Source organism: Ascidiella aspersa, chromosome 3 (assembly GCF_963924565.1).
Source record: "Ascidiella aspersa chromosome 3, kaAscAspe10.2, whole genome shotgun sequence".
Lineage (NCBI taxonomy): Eukaryota > Metazoa > Chordata > Ascidiacea > Phlebobranchia > Ascidiidae > Ascidiella > Ascidiella aspersa.
Window position 1 is genome coordinate 36,767,724 of NC_139449.1, and position 18,967 is coordinate 36,786,690.

Genomic DNA, 18,967 nt, shown 5'->3' on the forward strand with positions numbered 1-18,967 from the left:
CCGACGTGGAAAAGGTTGCAAAATGTTTGCCCAGTTGCCAGTTTGATATCATCAGCACATAAAATTTATGATATATAAATGACTTGACGGCCTATTTAAAAATAACAGTTTAGTGCGTCTTTCATTAGTTGGGGAATATCGTTTCCACGCGCCATGAACCGTTTCTTAAGACTTGAACAGCTATATATATATATATACACATATATATACACATATATATATATATATAAAGCACTCTAGTAATTGTTTAGCGATATGAGCCAAAATTGGCGAAAAACGCCGTTCTGTAGGCTAATAACCCTTTCTACCTAAATGTAGGGAGTCGAACCGAACCAGTGTTAGAGTTCTATGAACCGTTTTCCACAAATTCCCCTCGAATCGTAACCAAACCTAATTAAACTGTTTAAAAAAATAAGGAGACAAAGCGGGACTGAACCGAATATTTGGTAATTACTGGAACCTCTGAACCGGTAAAAAAACGTTTCACTCCAGCATGACGTCGCTATATATAATAATAGCAAAATGTTTAGCAAAAAAGTGTTTTTTTTCGTTTTTATTTTTTTCAAAATTTATTTTGCCCCCAGTCTTTCAATATATAGCAAAGCTGGTCGAAACGGAACTGAATTGGAACTTTTACGTTTACCGGAACCGAAACCTGAACTTAACCGGTATTAAAAAAAATGGATAAGCATGTGTACAAGTGTTTTAAGGAGGCAACATCTTGTTACACTTCGACATATTTGTAGAAAGTATAAGTTTAACAGTTGTCAATTTGTTAATAATATATATTACATGCGATTTTACATTTTTTTCCAAATTATTTTTCAAATTTGTGGTTGCCAATGTTCAGTCAGGTGTGGAAGGTTCAAAATGTTTTCCGTTACGCTCTAGTAAGCAATGGCTATCGATATCTGAGAAAGTCTGTCACCTAGATTTTATTCAAGGTAAGTAGGGCGATATCATCGCAAATTAATCATTACTGGACACGAAATTACGCTGCTGACGCAAAGTAGAAAGGCATAGACCACATATGGGCACATTTTAAACCTTTGAGAAGAATGTTTTAAATTTATATTACGCGTATAACTAGCGACTAATGTTGAAAACAGCCGCCCGAGTTTTGGACTATGTAAAGATTTGAGTGTTTTTTATTAATAAGGTAAAAGTGTCAGTTTTACGAACATTCGTTTTATTACAGTGCATATTTTTTTATATATTGCTTTTTCAAATAAAAACAAATAAGGGTGCTGACTTTAATAGGAGAAGGCCTTGTAAGATTGCAGAACTAAGACTGCAGAACATAAATGAGCTTAATAAAATCTTTGGAGCCAATAAAAAATAATTTTAAGCGTCATAATGACGTAATTTTAGGTATAATTTTTTCATTGGGAATCCCGGGATCGGGAATTTTCATTTTTCAATCCCGTTACCCAGGAGTGAAAAAATCCGGGATAAAGAGGAACCCTAGTTTAGGGTTTTCATAAGTAATTAATTTACATTTACACAAATTTTAGCTGCAATTTATAAAAGCTGTGCAATTTTAAGCTGAGTAAATATCCCTCCCTCGCAATATCCGTAGTTTGCAATTTGGAAGTATCTCAATATCAAATAAGTTTGTATATTTTTAAGTCTCTCTTTAAATTTTCAAAGAAATGTTTTAGTTTTTTTATTAAATAAAATAAAGAAGAACAAATTTTCCTAACTATATATAAATTGTGTTTTTATATATCAGGTATTAGGGCATGTTTATCAAGAACTAAGTTTCACTAAAAAAAAACAATCTACAATGTCCATGGTAAGTGTACGAACATGATGTTTTTCAATAATTTATTTAGTTTGAAATTTCTTTAAATTCTCCGTCTAATAAGTATGAAAAAACGGTGCTCTTTCACTATTGTACGTGAAAAGTTATGCAAAAAAAAAAATAATAATACCGCTTACCACAACGCATATTGTTTGGGTTAGGGAGCGGGTTAGCATTTGGTTGAGGGTGGGTCAAGTAATATTATGTTTATTATTAATAATAGCCTCAACCAAACGCTAACCCACACCCTAACCCAAACAATATGCGTTGTGGTAAGCGGCATTTAAAGAAAAAAAATGTTTTATTAATTTTTACGTACAATAGTGAAAGAGCGCCGAAAAAACTTGTGTAATGAACTACCTTTTTGCAGATTTTAGTACTTTTAAAAATTGCCTTAAACGGTTGTTTTTTAGGCTATCTAAGTTACCAAGCAATTTAATATGTGACAAGCATAGGCGCTGAACTTTCAAAATGCCCGAGCGTTCATTTTTAATCAGTCCAAAATAGATTACTGATTACATAAAAAATGTGAGCATTTAGACCACAGCTTTTGTGCTGTTGCATGTTATCACTGAAGCAAACCATATTGCCTTGTGTATAATTTTCTTATTGAGCCATTAGGTTAAAATTTTTTTCTTCGAAATAGGCAAAACGTACTGTTAATTTCATAAAAAAATCCATTTACTTTTAATTTATTTTTCACATTTATTGATAACTTCGAATTTTAGGAGGTTTTGACGCCCTACGAGAATTCCAGGGCATCTAAAAACGCTCTGTGCATCCACGTTCAGCACTTATGGTCGCAAGGCTTTGTTTTCTTTTTAGGAAAATGCCTAATTAGGATATTTTATTGAATAAATTACACTTGTATGCCATGCTCACCTATTTACATTTTTTTTCAGTTTTTGACAACCGATACCAATACTGATATTTTTATTATATCCCTGATATAGTAATAATAAACAAAAAGGCAAAAAACATTTGTTTTAATTATATATCTTTTTAATAATACAACTCTTATCATGCCAATTAACTTTGCATGATGATGCTAGTAAACTAAACTCGAAAATAAAAGCACAAATTTGTTGAAGCAAAAAGGTTAAAGAAAGGAAATTAAAAATTTATAAGTTGGTTTGTTTTTTTAGGAGAAGCTATATAATTTATAGAAATATATTTACCTATTTATTGATATGTGCAAAATATCCATTCATATTATCTGAAACCGATAGACTGACCCCAATGTTTACCTTAAATATTTTTGTATTTAGCACGGCAATCAGGAGAATTTGTCACCCCACATAGTTCGGCAAGTTTACAAAGAGTTTGCATCGATCAAAAATGACCCAGTGGAGGGAATTCAAATCACAATGAACGAGACTGATGTCTCAGAAATCCACGCAACCATGGATGGACCGCGTAAGTTTATAACTTGTGAGAAAAACACAGCATAGTTAATAGCGTCATTGTGTCAATCATTTTTTTCTATTTCTAGACGTTTAGGTTTTCTATGTGTGTATTTCTGTTGTGTCAAACAGAAACTGTAAACTTCAGTAGAAAGAGAGTGGCCCAAATAATAGATAAAAGATTCATTCTTTTATTAGCAAACGTTTCGGCAAGTGCTTTTGCCATCGTCAGTGCGGTAATTGAGGCTAAGATATTATTTCGGCCACTCTCTTTCTACTGAAGATTATGAACAGATCCATGTTTAGTGTTCCTAACAAACTGTAAAAATAGGAATATAAAAACTTTAAATGTTCGAATTTTAATTTGTCTTTTTTAAGTTGTTTGAATGACGCAAAGTAATAATTTGGAAAATATAAGTATAACTTACTAGTTACTACAAAGTAAAATAATAAATAAAATCTTAAAAGTGATTTTTAATTTGTTGTAAACGATGAAACAGTTATTGTTTGTCACTCATTTTTATTCGTTTTCAAAATGATTTTTCAATTTTGCTCTGGACTGCAAATACACAATACAAATAGTCTAATCCTTAAACCATTGTTTATATATTTGAATGTAAACAAACATTTGTGACATAGTATAAAGAGATATTTGTTTACATTGTTTAATCAACAATTAACAGCAAACTGACATCTAAAAGAACTGACACATTTTAACAGATAGGATACAATATATTTGGTATAATAGAGCCAAAACAATATATATTTTTCTCTGTAAAACAATATATATATATATAATGTATATTAATACATTAAGCAAATAAGAATAAAACACTAATATTTATGTCCTTATTTGCTTAATGTAGAGTTTTCGACCATATTTACAAATTGTTATATTAACAAGGCTATACTTGAATATTTGTCCTCAAACCGTGACATTTTATCACATAATACTTTTCAAAAATATTTTCCATGGAGGCATCGAGTTAATTGGTTTAGGCTGGGTCACTAAGACCCTATGAGTTAAAACATTAGGTTAGATGACTTACAGTAAATGATTTGCATCAAATTAGAGATGTCATGAAACTACTATTATTTTAAGCCTGAATCAAAGAACTTGTTTAAAATATAAATATTTTTGTTAAGTCACTCTTGTTTATTGAGAACTTAGTAAATCTATTTGTAACACATGGTGTCAATATATGGTGTAAAAAGACGTAGTAAAAATATCAAAGCCCATATAGCAATAGGTAGCATTTTGAACGTTACGAATAACTCAATGACTATATTGACTTAGTTGAAAATGAAAAAAAAAGACAATTTGTTTGTAATAAAAATACTTTTATAATAACAGAGGGCACTCCTTTTGCTGGTGGAGTGTTTAAGATGAAGATTTGTCTCACAAAAGAATTCCCCTCTTCGCCCCCAAAGGGTTATTTCCTCACCAAAATTTTCCACCCCAATGTAAGCGCGAACGGCGAAATTTGTGTGAACACTCTCAAGCAAGATTGGAACTCGAAAATGGGGATTAGAAATGTTCTGTTGGTGAGTTAGTTAACCATTTACAGTTATTTGTTGTTAATATGTTTTTTTTATATTAAAAATAAAGGCAAATGCTTTTGTCGAATTGTAGCCTTTTGAACTAGTTTTAAGAAAAATGTTTTTTTTCTAAATATTTTTTCTTAGGGACCACATTTAACATAACTGCCACTTAATCCAACCAGTTTAATTCTACCAGTCTGCAGCAATTTTCTTCAGCGATCTTAAAATACGATTGGGGATTATTTAATAACGAAAATGTTTTTCAGATGCTTATCAAAGCTAATTTTAATAATACTTTAACCAGTGGTTTTCAACCAGGGTTCCGCGGAACCTAAGGGTTCCTCTAGTACAGACCAGGGGTTCCGCAATTTCTAAATTCTTTACTTAATTGAGGTGTGTTTATTTCACTGGGGTTCCTTGAGCCAGTGGAATTATTGCACTGGGGTTCCTCGAGCCAGTGGAATGTTTCACTCCAGCAAAAAGGTTTAAAAGCACTGCTTTAAACCAAAGACAATTTTTTCATACTTACAAAATCTAGTCTAAAACGTTTTGAATGTGCCTGTTTTAGGACAACACAATAAGACCTGTAAATCATCAATATTAGAAGAGGAATTATATCTATAATACCATAGTCGGAACAATAATAGACAGGCTGTGATAAGTGCGACCAAAACCTGTCGGAATATGCTTTAAAACATCTGAATGAGCTCTAACTTTAACTTAATAAACTCCATGTATTTCATCGAATCATGTATTTAATTAAATTATCTACAGCCCAAAGTGTGTTATATTTATGTTTAAATGGGTTTTCAAACCACTTAAAACTAGAAAAATTTATTCCATGTAAGTGCTAAGTGCTCACATTATTAATTATATTTTTTAGGTCATCATTAAGAAATTTAATCAGTTGTTTGCGTTATGTAAAGGTCAATTTTAAACGATCTTACGATTCTTACCAACTTTAATATCCCGTTCTAGCTGATAAAATCACATGTGTCTATTATGTAAAGATCAATTTAAGCAATCTTGCAATTTTAACCAGAGATTGACGGATATATTGGTTTACCGATATCTACGGATATATCAGTATCGGTCAATTTGAGCCGATATTTTAGTATAAAAATATTGTATAGCTTTTACTGAAAAACAAAAATTCGTGTTTTTTGCCATAAAAAATTCGTTCATGCAATGTTAGTATGCAAAATAAGGGTTAAATAAATAAAGGAAAGCTAGTTAACCTGAAATGCTATTTGGATTTTAATTTTTATTCATTTATTTATTACCATATCCCAGGTATATATAAAAAATCGGTATCGGTCTAAAAAATGATATCGGTCCATCTCTAAATTTAGTCTACGATAATTTTTTCCAGACAATAAAATCACATTTGTTCGCTATGTAAAAGGTTCATTTTAAGCGATCTTACAATTTTTAACAACTTCAATATCCTTTTACAGGCGATTAAGTGCTTACTGGTATCAGATGATACATTATGTAGAAGTCAATTTTTAACATTTAACAAAAATTAACCTGAATTTATCCCTTTCTAGACGATAAAGTGCTTACTCATCCATCCAAACCCTGAGTCAGCACTTAACGAAGAGGCTGGGAGACTTTTGCTGGAGCATTACGAAGACTATGAGGCCAGGGCCAAGCTAATGACCGAGGTACACGCCTTTCCCCCCACCCAGGCCCATAAGGCCGAGGAGGCCAGGCCCTCAACCAGCGGTATGCTGCGACATTTGGACGGCGGCGGGCCCGCACTCAAGAAAGAGAAGCTGCTCGAAAAAAAGAAAAAAGAGAAAAAGAGAGCCTTAAAACGATTGTAAGAAAAAGGGCTTTTAAGCGAGTTTCTTTTAAGCTGAGCAAAATATCGACTTTTCTGTTGAAAAGTTTCGGCTGGTCGGCGCGGCGCTCAAGATTTTATTAACTAGGGATTTCCGATAATAGAAGTTTTTCTTTTTTAAATCTTTAAAATTTCAACTTCCGATTGGGGTTTTATGCAGCAGCGCTACGACGTTGCATTTTGATTTTCAGTTAGTAATATTATTTTTTCCATAAAAAACACGTATCTGACATTCTTAATTATAATAACAAACTAAACATTTGGTCAAGTTAGTGTCACACTTATTTTTCGCGTTGAAAATGTCTATATTTCGCGTTGAAATGTCTCTAGGCCAGTGGTTCTCAACCTTTTTGTACCGGTGACCTCTTTTTGATGCTTTCAAATGGCCGCGGACCCCTAACATATTTCTGGTGTAATATCTGCGTTTAGTTCATTTTAGTAAATTAGTATGTCTGTCTAGTGCACCTTGTGGTGAGTAAAGTAACACACAACACCAAGTTACTTTGTGACACGTTTAAGTGATTTCTGCTGCTGCCTCGCCGAAGCAAGTCTTAAAATGCGTGGTAGTGTTTTTGACAATGCTAGACGTTATCTTTGAGAATGATAGCATAAATCCAAATCCAGTACATATGAACTGTTGTAATTCCTCTGCCTTCTATTTTACAATCTATTGTGTTACATCACAATGGAAGTGCTCTGTCACACTCGATGCGATTTGCAACATGTTACACTGTGATTTTATCATTTACCAAGATTGCGATTAAGCATGTTACCAAGTTTTTGTGGACCCCCTAAAAACTTTTTGCGGACCACCGGTTGAGAACCACTGCTCTAGGCCATTATAAGCGACACTGCAAGCAAATGCGATACCTCCATTGTGTAATAATGATAATACGCTGAAAGGGGTCAGACAAACTTGATAAAAACATTGTATATTGATACACATTCGGTTTATGAAAGTTTGAGATATTCTTACAGGAAATGGTAACTTTTTTACTATTCTTAACCACAACCACACAATCCACCAACTATTGCCAACGCAAAGTTTGTTTAGAGAACTCTTTTTCATTAAAGAGTAAATGATGGGAGATTGTAGTTGGACGTATGATTAACAAGCCCATACAAAAGTACAAGCGGTATATTTTCAGATAAAAAAAGTTAGGATAAACCTTTATATAATGGCTGATGGTTGTTTAGTTGGATTTTCAAAATGTTTGTAAAAAGCAACCTACTTTTGTATGGGCTTTGGTATCCATTGTAGGACTTTATAATTACATAATGCAAGTTTCGTTGGCTTAAAACAACAAATCCTTAAGGCGTGGCCATTAAACAATCGATGCACGGTACTGGACGATTGTGCGCTGGACCTAAACCCCGGTTAACGATCGAAGTTGAAGCACAGCTTGCAAATTAATCAAACAACTTCTTTTTACGTTTAAATCTAAAGAATAAGGTTACTTAGATCTTTTAACCTTGTGGTCAATCTTCGATCCTGTGACATTATTAGCTTTGAAAAGTTTCGCAAAACGCAGATAAAAACACAAGCTTTAAAATTCATATTTAACTAATTGAAATCCCAGTTTATTTAAATTTAACCTAAAATATCAACTCGTCGAACCAATTTTTGAAAAAAAACTTGCATTTTTCAATCGCCTTTGTATGGTAAGCATTCTGTCACAGTTTGCCTTTTAAACTCTATCACAAAATAGGTTTTCGTTAAACTTTACTTAAATTTGAGCACTGCTCCTACTGTATATTGCCTCAAAATATCTGCCTTCGTATGTATTTAATAGTCACCTTTACCGCAGTCAATTTAAGATAATTTCCTGTTTAAAATGGCGTATAAAATATTCAAACATTGTTTGAATAATAATCAAACACTAGTTTAACCCAGGGGTTCTTAAGCTTTTTTCACCGCGGACCCCTACAATTTTGTTTTGCTTTGCGTGGACCACGGAAGGTAATAAATTTTAGTAAATCACGTCATAAATTGACGTCACATTATTTTGAAATTCTGTGTTAGATAGTAATTTTATGAAAATCCTAATGAATTTACGCTTTCTTAAATGCATAGGTTTTATTGTACAACAAACATAACAGTATCTGGCCACTATTAAGTGTGAAACGCGTCTCGTAAAATAATTTTTTCTCAGCACTTTGACGAACCTTTTGTGCTTGACTTTACACTTCGCGCATTGATGTGCGTTTCATATTATCTGCACAATTCGATCTTTTATTGCAATACATCTTGCTTTATCGCCGTTATAACTTTTTGGTGTGATTTTTTAGTTGCCATTATAGATTAATGGGATATATTGTAATACCATAAACATTTATCGGTAGTTCGTACGATAATTTTGCTTTATCGGCTAATTAAGAAGTCAAAAGCAAAGCTTAATAAATAAAATTACAATTGTTCAAATTACCATTAAAGCAATCTTTCTCTAGCTTAAAGTTAAAAAAAATGATTTAGCCGAACACAATTTTAAAGTTCGATTTCGCTGCGGTGGCCCATTAGTTCCCGCGATGTCCTAAAAATCAGAACTTTTCGGCGATGCTTTTTATGTATATTTACAATAACAATTAATAAAAGAACAAAATATACATCTTTACAGCGCTTCTTTAGTCCCAACTTAATGGCGTTAATTTACTACAATTCAATTTACAAACGCATGGTAAAAAACGAATAGTCAGAAGTGCATTTAATATCGTGTAAAGATGGTTTCAGACCCAGGACTGTGTGTTGAGGTTGAGTCCTTTGAAGAGCGGTTTCATCAAACTTCTGCTGGCGACGTAAGCCAGTTCATCCCATGTGTTGCTGCTCTCACAAACGTTGTTGAGTGGATTTGCCGGGTCCACCACAACGGGCCTGTGAGGTTAAATAAAGGTAAAAACATTTTTTTCAAACAAGTGAGTATGTAGTCGAATGCCTGCTAACTGTTTCTGAATATCTCGAACAGCCGAAATCCACTAAATTAAACAACAATTAAAATTGATTTTAGCCAGCGGAAGAGATCCAAGTGCTTTAATTAAGTCATTTTGAAATGACTTTAATTCCCACATTCAAGCAAAAAAACTCAAGTCAAGTCGGAGTCCAATTTTCATAGTGAGAACAAATTAAGTCATTTACATCAAAATTTAATGTGAAATATTTAAAATTTATCTTCTCCGATTCTGGATGATATTTTAATTAGCAAACAACAGAAAAAACGTAACCTATGGCGAACAAACTGTGACAAATCACAAATTTAAACTATCAAAGTTGTATCAAAGATCATTTAATGAAAACAGCTAAATGACTAAAGTCCGAGTCAAGTCACTTCACCGAAAGACCTCAGTTAAGTCAAATCATTAAAAACAGTGACTTTCATAACAACACTTGTTTATTCCACAAAATATACCTTAAGATTTGTTAAAAATGTATTCTGTGTGGTTGCATTTGATCGTTAACATACAGCCCATCTAGAAGTTGGATTTGAAAATTTTATGCATGTAAAATTTGCATACATATCTAAAGTTAGCTGCTTTATATTACTCACAATGGGCCTTTCAGCGTTCTCTGCAAGAAATGGCAATTTTCCGTATAGTTCCCAGCCCAATATGCGCACAGGTTTTCATAGTCGACCAGTATTTTCAGCACAGATGCAAGACCAGTGCGTAGCTGAAACAAAATGTCGTGAAGTCGAAAATAAGTGCGGTGATCAAAACAATTATAAAACCACTGTTTACCAATGATTTACCGCGAATATAGAGTTCAAAATATATAAACAAAATATCAGGCTAACGATAAGATAAAAAAAAACTGGAATCTATTAGCCCCTTGGGGGTACGTGTTATAGTTTTAGAGGGGTCATGAAGACTTAATAGGAATTTTAGTGTGTAACGTGAAAAATAACATGAAAAAAAATGTAACGTGACAAATTGGTTTGATATAAAATAGTAGCGCCATAATTCTCCTTAAATGTAGCCTACACCGAAAGCCATTGCAGACTCTTCACCGAATCTGTCGATCAATGATGCAAGAGAGCGACGGTCCCGGCTTGACCGGAGGTCGTGAGTTCGAACCTCACTGCAGGCTAGTTGTTTTTTTAGTCTGCCCTGCTTGCATCATAGATCGACAGAATCCGTGAAGAGTCTGCAATGGTTTTCAGTGTACTATGATATGTAAGCCGTAATCGTTGGTCAAAAGCAGCTTCAGAAGGGCTAGATTTCAGTTGTAAACCCACATATGTGTGTTCATGTTTCATTGGATAAATGTAGCCTATTTATATACTTTATTTTATTTTCACGTTTATTAGACTGAAAACAGAGTTCTAGGTCGGGACCCCTGCTTGTTTTATGACGTCAATTTACAACGTCATATCTAAATATTTAATGCGGGCCCAGGCCCACGCGAACTAAAATAAATTGACCAGGAGACCGCGTTAAAACAAAATTAATAGGCCTATGGCTGAATCAGAGTTATTTTATTACCACAAGCAAATATATTTAGCCTAACCCTTTTTACCAAGCTAATATTCTCGCACCACTATATGTTTAAGCAGTTCTGTAAATTTCAAAACTTACCTTGAATTTAACCGGGCTGCCATGACACTCCCAGGCATGAATCGTTATCAACTCCATTGTGTATGAGTTTGGCGACCTTTTAAATCTGAACCAAAAAAAATAAAACCCTTTTAGCACTAGGGATGATCGATAATATCGTGTCGGAGCCGAAAAAATATTTAAGTTGAAATCCTTGTTAATTTATAAGTTTCTGCGCCCTACTGAGACATAAAGCGCAGAGACGGATAAATCAACAAGGATTTTAACTTGAATTTTGAACAGGAAAGGCATTTATGCTTTGAGTGGCATTAGTATCGATGTTCGATAATAATATCGGGTCGGAGCCGATACACGATGGCAAGTGATAGTCGGCACGATAGCCCGATACTAGGAAAATCACACAAATAAAATGGAGAACCACGGTGATCGTATTTTAACGTAAGCCCTCTCGCTTAACTTTATTCGTATTTCTTATCCATTCACTTGGCGATAGACTACATGGCATTAAATAAAAATTGCAAATCTAATAACATTAATATTGCGATGTGACTTTAAAATGTTAATGTATCAATTTCGGCCAAATTAAGTGCAACATAGTCTAAGCAAGATACACTGAATGCACGAAAAAAAATAAATAGGATTTTAACGATTATGTGCGACACCATTTATTACCTTGAAAGGTAAATTTATAGATAAACAACTAGTGGTAATTAAACTTCTTTATGGTAGAACAAAATTATTAACGCTAACGACGGCCAAAAACAAACTTAAACCATAAAAATTGCAGTTGTCACAAAATGGCGGTAATCAATATTGACTCGACAACAGTTATTCTCTATCTATACAATAACATGTAGCAATTAGCACCTTGAAACTCAATTAACATCCAAGCACCGCTAGACATTTCTTTGTTAACCCTGATATACGCGTATTTCAGTTTTAGAATAGAAGTCGGCCAAACCAAACTTAGCAAGTTCATGCCAGGCCGTAAAACGTTTCCACTAAAAATTTCAATTTTAAAACATGTGCCTTTTAAGTATTTTATTACAATGACTCTTTAAGGAAAAACCCATGGGATTCTTATGCAATTGAAAAATAGTGTAGCCTACTCTATACCAAAAAGGCCAGCGCTAAAAATTGCGTTTGTCTGGTTAAATAATGATCAAATAATTTAGAAGACAAAAAATCACATATTGTAGGGCTCCATATTTTCAGCACCCAAAAAGAGGACATTTTTTGCCGGCAATTAAAACGAAAGTAGAATTGTTACGTTTGAGTCTGATGATGTTTTACATTTCCTTGTGAGTTGTAGGAAAAAGTTACAAAAAAGCAATGCAAAAAAAAACAGACACAAAAACAACAAATCAAATTTATTTTTCAGATACATCCCGTGAATAGTTTGCGGTCCCTTAAGTTTTGCCAATAGGGAATGATCATTTTTAACTCGAAACTTATCCAACTAATAGGCTGTCTCTTTCTTTGCAGCATTGTGGCTGCATAAAAAAATTCGTTCAACATTTGCGTTATAAAGTAAAATTGTGCGATTTCTAACTGTTCAACAAACATTGTTGGAAAACCTTTTTAAACCAACAATTCAGCACGTTTTATGGCTACAGTATTTTTTTGGAAACAAAGCCAACGTCTCGCCTAAACGTCTTGTTGAAAGCATAAACAACAACCTCAAAATGCGAAAAAGAGGACATTTGGGCATTTTTAACGTCCTCGGAGGACCATTTACTGAGAAAAAAGGACAAACCCTTATTAAAGAAGACCCATTTACACAAATAATTCAATTTATTTCAATTTCCACGGCGCCTTAGGGCGAGAAACATTTGAACACTCAAATGTACTTTAAAGTTAAAAAATAGTATGGATAAATTTTTGCATTTACGCATTGTTAAAATAAACTGAAAAATGGACTTGCGTTACAATTACAACCATTTATTTGGTACTGTAGTACATTGACCAATAATTTAACAAACATGAAGCAATCTAATCTGTTTTTTATAATTTTGTTATAAAATGACCAATAAAAGCACAATTTTATTAAATTTCTTGAAAACTTGGCACAATATGAGCGCTTCGTATCAAATTAAGTTTGGAAAAATTATAAAAAAAACTAAAAGTTTGGAGATGCCGGGCGTCGATCCCGGTACCTCTCACATGCTAAGCGAGCGCTCTACCATTTGAGCTACATCCCCGACGGGCAAACTAAGCGAATTTTTCAATCATATACAGCGCTATTGTATTACTAGAAGGGTATGCCGCAGGTTGGATTACCACTATGAACACAAACGCTAACCCGTACCCTAACCGAAATAATGTATGTTTGTGATAGGATTCTAGACCAGCGCCCTCTTTTTTGAATATTAACCTGAGATTTAAAATAAAATTAGACGTCAACTAGACCAAAACGATTTGTAAGCTTTGCCCTGTACCCTTTTTGCCTTATTTTCAGGACAGATATATATCTTGTTTTGTCGATATTTATGTTTTTTGGTTTGCTTTGGTTATGAACTTTTAATAATGCTTAAAAATAACAAAACAACAACAATTTATTACTCGTCAGTTTTTCTTATGGCGATATCTGGGCCACTAATTTTTAACCGGTGTTCCTTTTAGGTAACACTAGTGTTCCGATTAAACCGTTAATAAATCAGTGTCCAGTCAATTTGTTCAAATTGTCAAATATCTTTCAATTGAATAGCGAGTTTTTATTAAACGTTATCTCAAGTTTTGCACGTTCAGCTCAGTATAATGCTCAGTATATATGATCGGACGAGTTTACCAATTTTAATAGTAATCAGTTTACTTTGATTTCAATGACATGACTTGAAGTTGATTTGCTCATACAATGACTTGACTGAAACTTGACTTTTGCAACTGGTGACTTGGACTGGGACTTGACTTATATGACTTGTTTACAACACTCGTGTTGCATAGGCTACTATACTGATTTACCAAAATTGAGTTCTGTTAAGAAATATTCAAACCTATTTATCTTCTCCGCTTGCCCAAAAGCCGTTCTTTTCCATTCCTTTACGAGCCGAATTAGCTTTCGCACGTTCGAAGGTTTGCTGCGCACAAAATCTACTTGCAGTTGAAGAAGGCTGGCGTTGAGGAGTTGGATCTCAAGACTGTTCTTACAGTTGCCGATCATCTCGTATATTTCGTGCTTGTCGGCTGCGGTAAATAATGCCTTAAGTTAAGTTACGTCAAAACGTGACGTCGCACAATTACGTCAAATCGTGACGTCACAAAATTACGTCAAATCGTGACGTCGCAAAATTACGTCAAAACGTGACGTCACAAAATTACGTCAAAACGTGACGTCGCAAATTTACGTCAAATGGTGACGTCACAAAAATACGTCAAATCGTGACGTCATACAGAAGTAATTTTACAGAAGCGTACAGTGCTGTTTTTGTTAACGTTTTAGGTTGGAAAACCATTACTTACTGTACGCTACAAAAGCCACACTATAAAGATGTTATCGCAAACAATTTGCTTTAACTTTTCTATTGGAGTATCATAAAAATTAACCAAGGAAAATTTATCAATAAACACAAGATGTGTTTTCGATTAAATTAACGGTTCTCAATCTATGGTAAACAAAGTTTATTTAGGTGTTTTAGACGTTTACGAAAACTAAATCAAGTGCAATTTTCCAGGTGTCGTAAAAGTTATATTCTCTTTTTGCTAAATTAAATTTCTTTTTAATGGTGAAAATAACGGCCCAAATACAAATTTATTTTATTTGGAAATAAAAAAATAGCCTACATAATGGAACTAATTAATTTCTGCTTTAAATTCTAGTAAATTGACCTATTTTTTTTTTTAAATGCGGTTAACATGTAGAGCGCGTTTTTCTATTTTTATTTTTGATCTAAATTGGGAACCAATGAAAATGAATAAAGCAACATGTGAATTTAAAAAAACACAAACCCAGAGTTGGGGCTTCTCCTAACCAGTCGTGGCAAGGCATGAGATCGACGTGATGAATATGCTCGTCCTTGTGGCACTTATACTGGAAGCGTAGCGAGTGCATTGTGACGTCACTGATAAGGACGCGCGTCGAAAGCTGCGAGGCCTGGATCTGTTGCTTGAGGTCGCTGATAAGTTTGGGTAGGCGAGTGTTTATCGAGTTTCCTAGCGGGGGAAACCCCTCGACGAACATGGCGAGGTCAAGGTCGCTGTGACCTTCAAGACACGTGTCGCGCCCGTAAGAGCCGCCCTGGAATAAATTCGGGGAGATTTTGATGCAGGATGTAACAAAGCACACTCTATTTATATCGGTGCTTCCCAAACTTTTAGGTCTTTGATTACTTTTAAGTATTTTACCTTTTGGGTCGGAACATCAATCATCGTTGTCTTTTTATCATATTTTATCAACAACAAAAAATGTAAAATTTCTAGACATTTTTTATTGAAATTTAGTTAATTTCAGACATTTTCAAAGAAAATTTGGAGGTTTTCAAAGAAGTAAAACTGGAATGCAAGTTTTTTTTAACATTTGAAAACAAAACAGTATAAATGCTATGGTCAACAAATAACAAATAGTTTAGACAAGGCCTTATCAAACTAAGTTAAACCGCACATAAAACAAATTCAAATACTTATGGAAAAATATAGGGCTTTAGACTTTTCAATACGCGAATATTAATATCAATAATACTGACCCGAACCACATGTGAAACCCGTAGCGCTAAATCTTCGAGCAGAAAATCCACCAGCACGTTCACCTCTTGGTGGCACTCGTAAGTTCCGCTGTATTGTGACGTCAGCTGATGACGCACGAAATATTCCAGGTTGCTAGGCGACAAGTGCTCGAGAAAGTTCCAGGGGGAGAGTTTGAGAGCTAACGAACCTACGAGAAATAAGGAAATCCGTTTAAAGCAGAATATTTGATTATGTTGATTTTCAAGTCACCTAATATCAATGTAGCATTCGGAGAAGGCCAACACAGGAAATTTCAGCTGGGGTCAATTAATACTGGGTACACCGATAGGGCTAAAGAACCTATTAGAAAGAAAAAAAAAATCCTTTTCTGACATAGCATATTTAAATAGGTTGATTTTCAGGTCATCCAGTAGCAATGTATGCTGCATTTTAAGCAGGCTGTGGCCACTCACAATACTTATAGGGCCACAAAAAGGATATTAATAGCTGGGTATGCGAAACGTTAAATGCTACCATTGTAACGTGTACAATGCGCTATAGTCGAACAATATATCTAGCAGGGTTAGGGATAATGTAAACCAATAACTGCCTAAAAAGTCGCAAAAAACACTTGCAAAAAAGGACAATTGTAGGTCGCAGTGCTGCAGCTGAGTAAGTTAAAAATAACTCCTGTTAACAGCCTATATTCCACATTCTTGTGGATATTCAGCAACCCACTAATAGGGGTGTAATCTAACTTACCTACAATACATGGTGTGGAAAAATATTCTACCATATGTTATTCCACCTTTTACAGTTTGCGGCTTTGTCAGTTCAAAATTTGGTATTGCGCATGCGCACGTCGGCTCGGGACTCGGTTAGTCTTACTTGAGTCTGGAATCCGACATCAGCAAAACAAACCGACTCTGTCTAGTCCTGAGTCTAACTCCAACTCCTCAGCCCTGGCTAGTTGCCTTACCCTTGATCTGTGGCGTGAATCGATGTGATTCCCGCTCGTGTTGCTCCCTTCCGTGCACGCTTCCCAATGTTTTGTGGCAGACGCGGCAGCACACCCACGTGCCACTTGCCACAAAGCGTGGCAACCTGGCACCTGCCACTTCCCAAAAGCTAGCCTCCTCTGCCACTGTTGTCGGCCTCATGATCTGCTGTGCTTTGGACGGTGGAGGTCTGAACATTGCTGGCAAGTGCTCGGTGAAGGGATGCTCCTGCGACTCGTGGGCCTAAACCACGGAATAATGTTGGGAAAATTTACCAATTTAACGTTTTAAAGTTCCTAAAAAGTTAAGTTCAGCTTTTAATATGCGAAAAGGCTATTAGCAGTAGGTATAGCATTTTCGTTATAAACAACGGAATACTATACTGGCAAGGTGCCGCAAGCCAAAAAGGTTGCAAAATACTGCGCTAAGATATAAAATACATCTACCTGAAACATACGAACAATAGAGGAATCAGGTGGCACTGTATAAAAACAAATTGTATTGAAATCTTAAAAGAGTACACTTTGACCTGATGAAGCACGGTTGTGCGAAAGCTTGTCAAGATTTCAATACAATTTGTCTTTATACAGTGCCACCTGATTCCTTTATTTAGAATTAGACAAATACAGCCATATACAAAGAATACGAACAATAGTTAGTTTAAGAGTACTGCCATTGGTGTTTGTAATATAACCGTTCTGTTTCCTTGTTACAAACCAAGTAACGGCAGAAATATCTTACTGTCATTTGATTTCTGAAGATTTCTTTTCCACATTTGTCACAAACCGATTTGCCGAAATGGCGTCTCCTCAGGTGCATTTTGACAGCCGAATGACTGCCAAAGAATTTGCCACAGCGAGTGCAGTCATACATTCTGGCATTCCAGAAACAAACAGTTTAATTTATTAAACCCTTTTCAACAAATAAATCTTACAGAGCCAATCGGTCGGTATTGCTTGTCGGTATTCTGTTGTTGCTATCAGTGAATGAAAACTTTTTTTTTAAGTCTGTATTTTGTAAAACTTGAAAATTGTAGAAGGCTATCGTTCATACTTCACAGAAAAAAGATCACAGTACGCTTTTTACATGTCTTGGTGCTGGTACACAAACTCTTTTACACTATGCGCACCTAAAACGTTTTAGAAGCAGGTAGAGTGCATGAATATTGAATAATTACCGACTAAGAGCTTATGTGTTTACTGTAAGTTTTATGATGTATTTGTTTATGTGAGAGAATTATTCTGTGCGTAGCATCGCTAACTCACACCCAAGTGTTTAATGCTAAATGGCCTGTTCTGCCATTATCTCTGCGGTCAGCAGCGGGATTGTCGGTAGCTATTTAAGACCGCCGCTATCCGCTTGTAAAACTAACTTCTTCTCAGTTATCGACTTGTGCTGTCTACAGCTTTGATATTTGCAAGTAGCATCTGCTATATGCTAACTTGTCCGTCGACTATAGTTTTAACTGGTGTACGCTAATCAGATAATACAATTATTAATCACTAGAAGTATTGTGGTTGGCTTACGAGTTAACGCACGCAACGTAAAATTTGAGTCAAAAGTTCAACCAACTAAACTCGTGCCCCACACAGGCTTAACGCTTAGCCTATCGAACATTTTAAACTTTCCGTTTTACTACTGTTAGTAAAACCTATTTAATCCAAACTCTGAATTATGTAAATTGCAGTGATAAAAACGAAAAATGATAATAATCTGAGTGATTAAATCTCGTTTTGCTACAATTTTGACACAGCTTGTAAACCATTGACGAAACTTAAAATGTTTGTCCCTTCCCTTTGCTAGAACAACAACACTAACGTAGTCCAGATTCCTGCTTCAGGAAATATCAAAGAGAATTATTTCATTGTTTGTCTGACGCTATCGAAATTTGACACCAAGAAAACAAGATAAAGAGAGGTCAGCGGTCATTCGTTGATCGGATTTTTTAGAATGTCGACATGATTTTAAACAAACTTTCGGAAATAATTAGAAAAAATCAAGAAACGATTTATTATCACTATGCCTCCCTAAAACTTAACAAGGACATGCATATTTCCAAAACCAAAATATTTCCGTTTTTTTGTATTAACCTAAAAATAACTTAAAAGTCATTATCTCAATGTTGATAATAGTTAAAGCTGTATATATTTTATTTTCGGACAATAGTTAA

General features: G+C 34.6%; 2 protein-coding genes across 2 annotated transcripts; one reads left to right on the forward strand and one right to left on the reverse strand.

Annotated features, from left to right (window-relative positions):
* The first annotated feature begins 1,777 nt into the window (after nucleotides 1-1,777).
* On the forward strand, nucleotides 1,778-8,590 carry LOC146162796 (ubiquitin-conjugating enzyme E2 S-like). The gene is made up of 4 exons (XM_083386041.1): nucleotides 1,778-1,795; nucleotides 3,073-3,220; nucleotides 4,562-4,752; nucleotides 6,300-8,590. The coding sequence occupies exons 1-4, from the start codon at nucleotides 1,787-1,789 to the stop codon at nucleotides 6,576-6,578; spliced, it is 627 nt and encodes a 208-aa protein (XP_083242167.1). The 5' UTR covers nucleotides 1,778-1,786; the 3' UTR covers nucleotides 6,579-8,590.
* A 641-nt stretch (nucleotides 8,591-9,231) lies between these two features.
* Nucleotides 9,232-17,617, reverse strand: LOC146162797 (2'-5'-oligoadenylate synthase 1-like). Its single transcript, XM_083385660.1, has 8 exons — nucleotides 17,539-17,617; nucleotides 16,779-17,040; nucleotides 15,820-16,007; nucleotides 15,086-15,374; nucleotides 14,134-14,323; nucleotides 11,162-11,246; nucleotides 10,135-10,256; nucleotides 9,232-9,464 (listed from the first exon to the last, which is right to left on the reverse strand). Exons 1-8 carry the CDS (start codon nucleotides 17,614-17,616, stop codon nucleotides 9,320-9,322), a joined length of 1,359 nt encoding a protein of 452 aa, XP_083241786.1. The 5' UTR covers nucleotide 17,617; the 3' UTR covers nucleotides 9,232-9,319.
* Nucleotides 17,618-18,967: the final 1,350 nt, after the last annotated feature.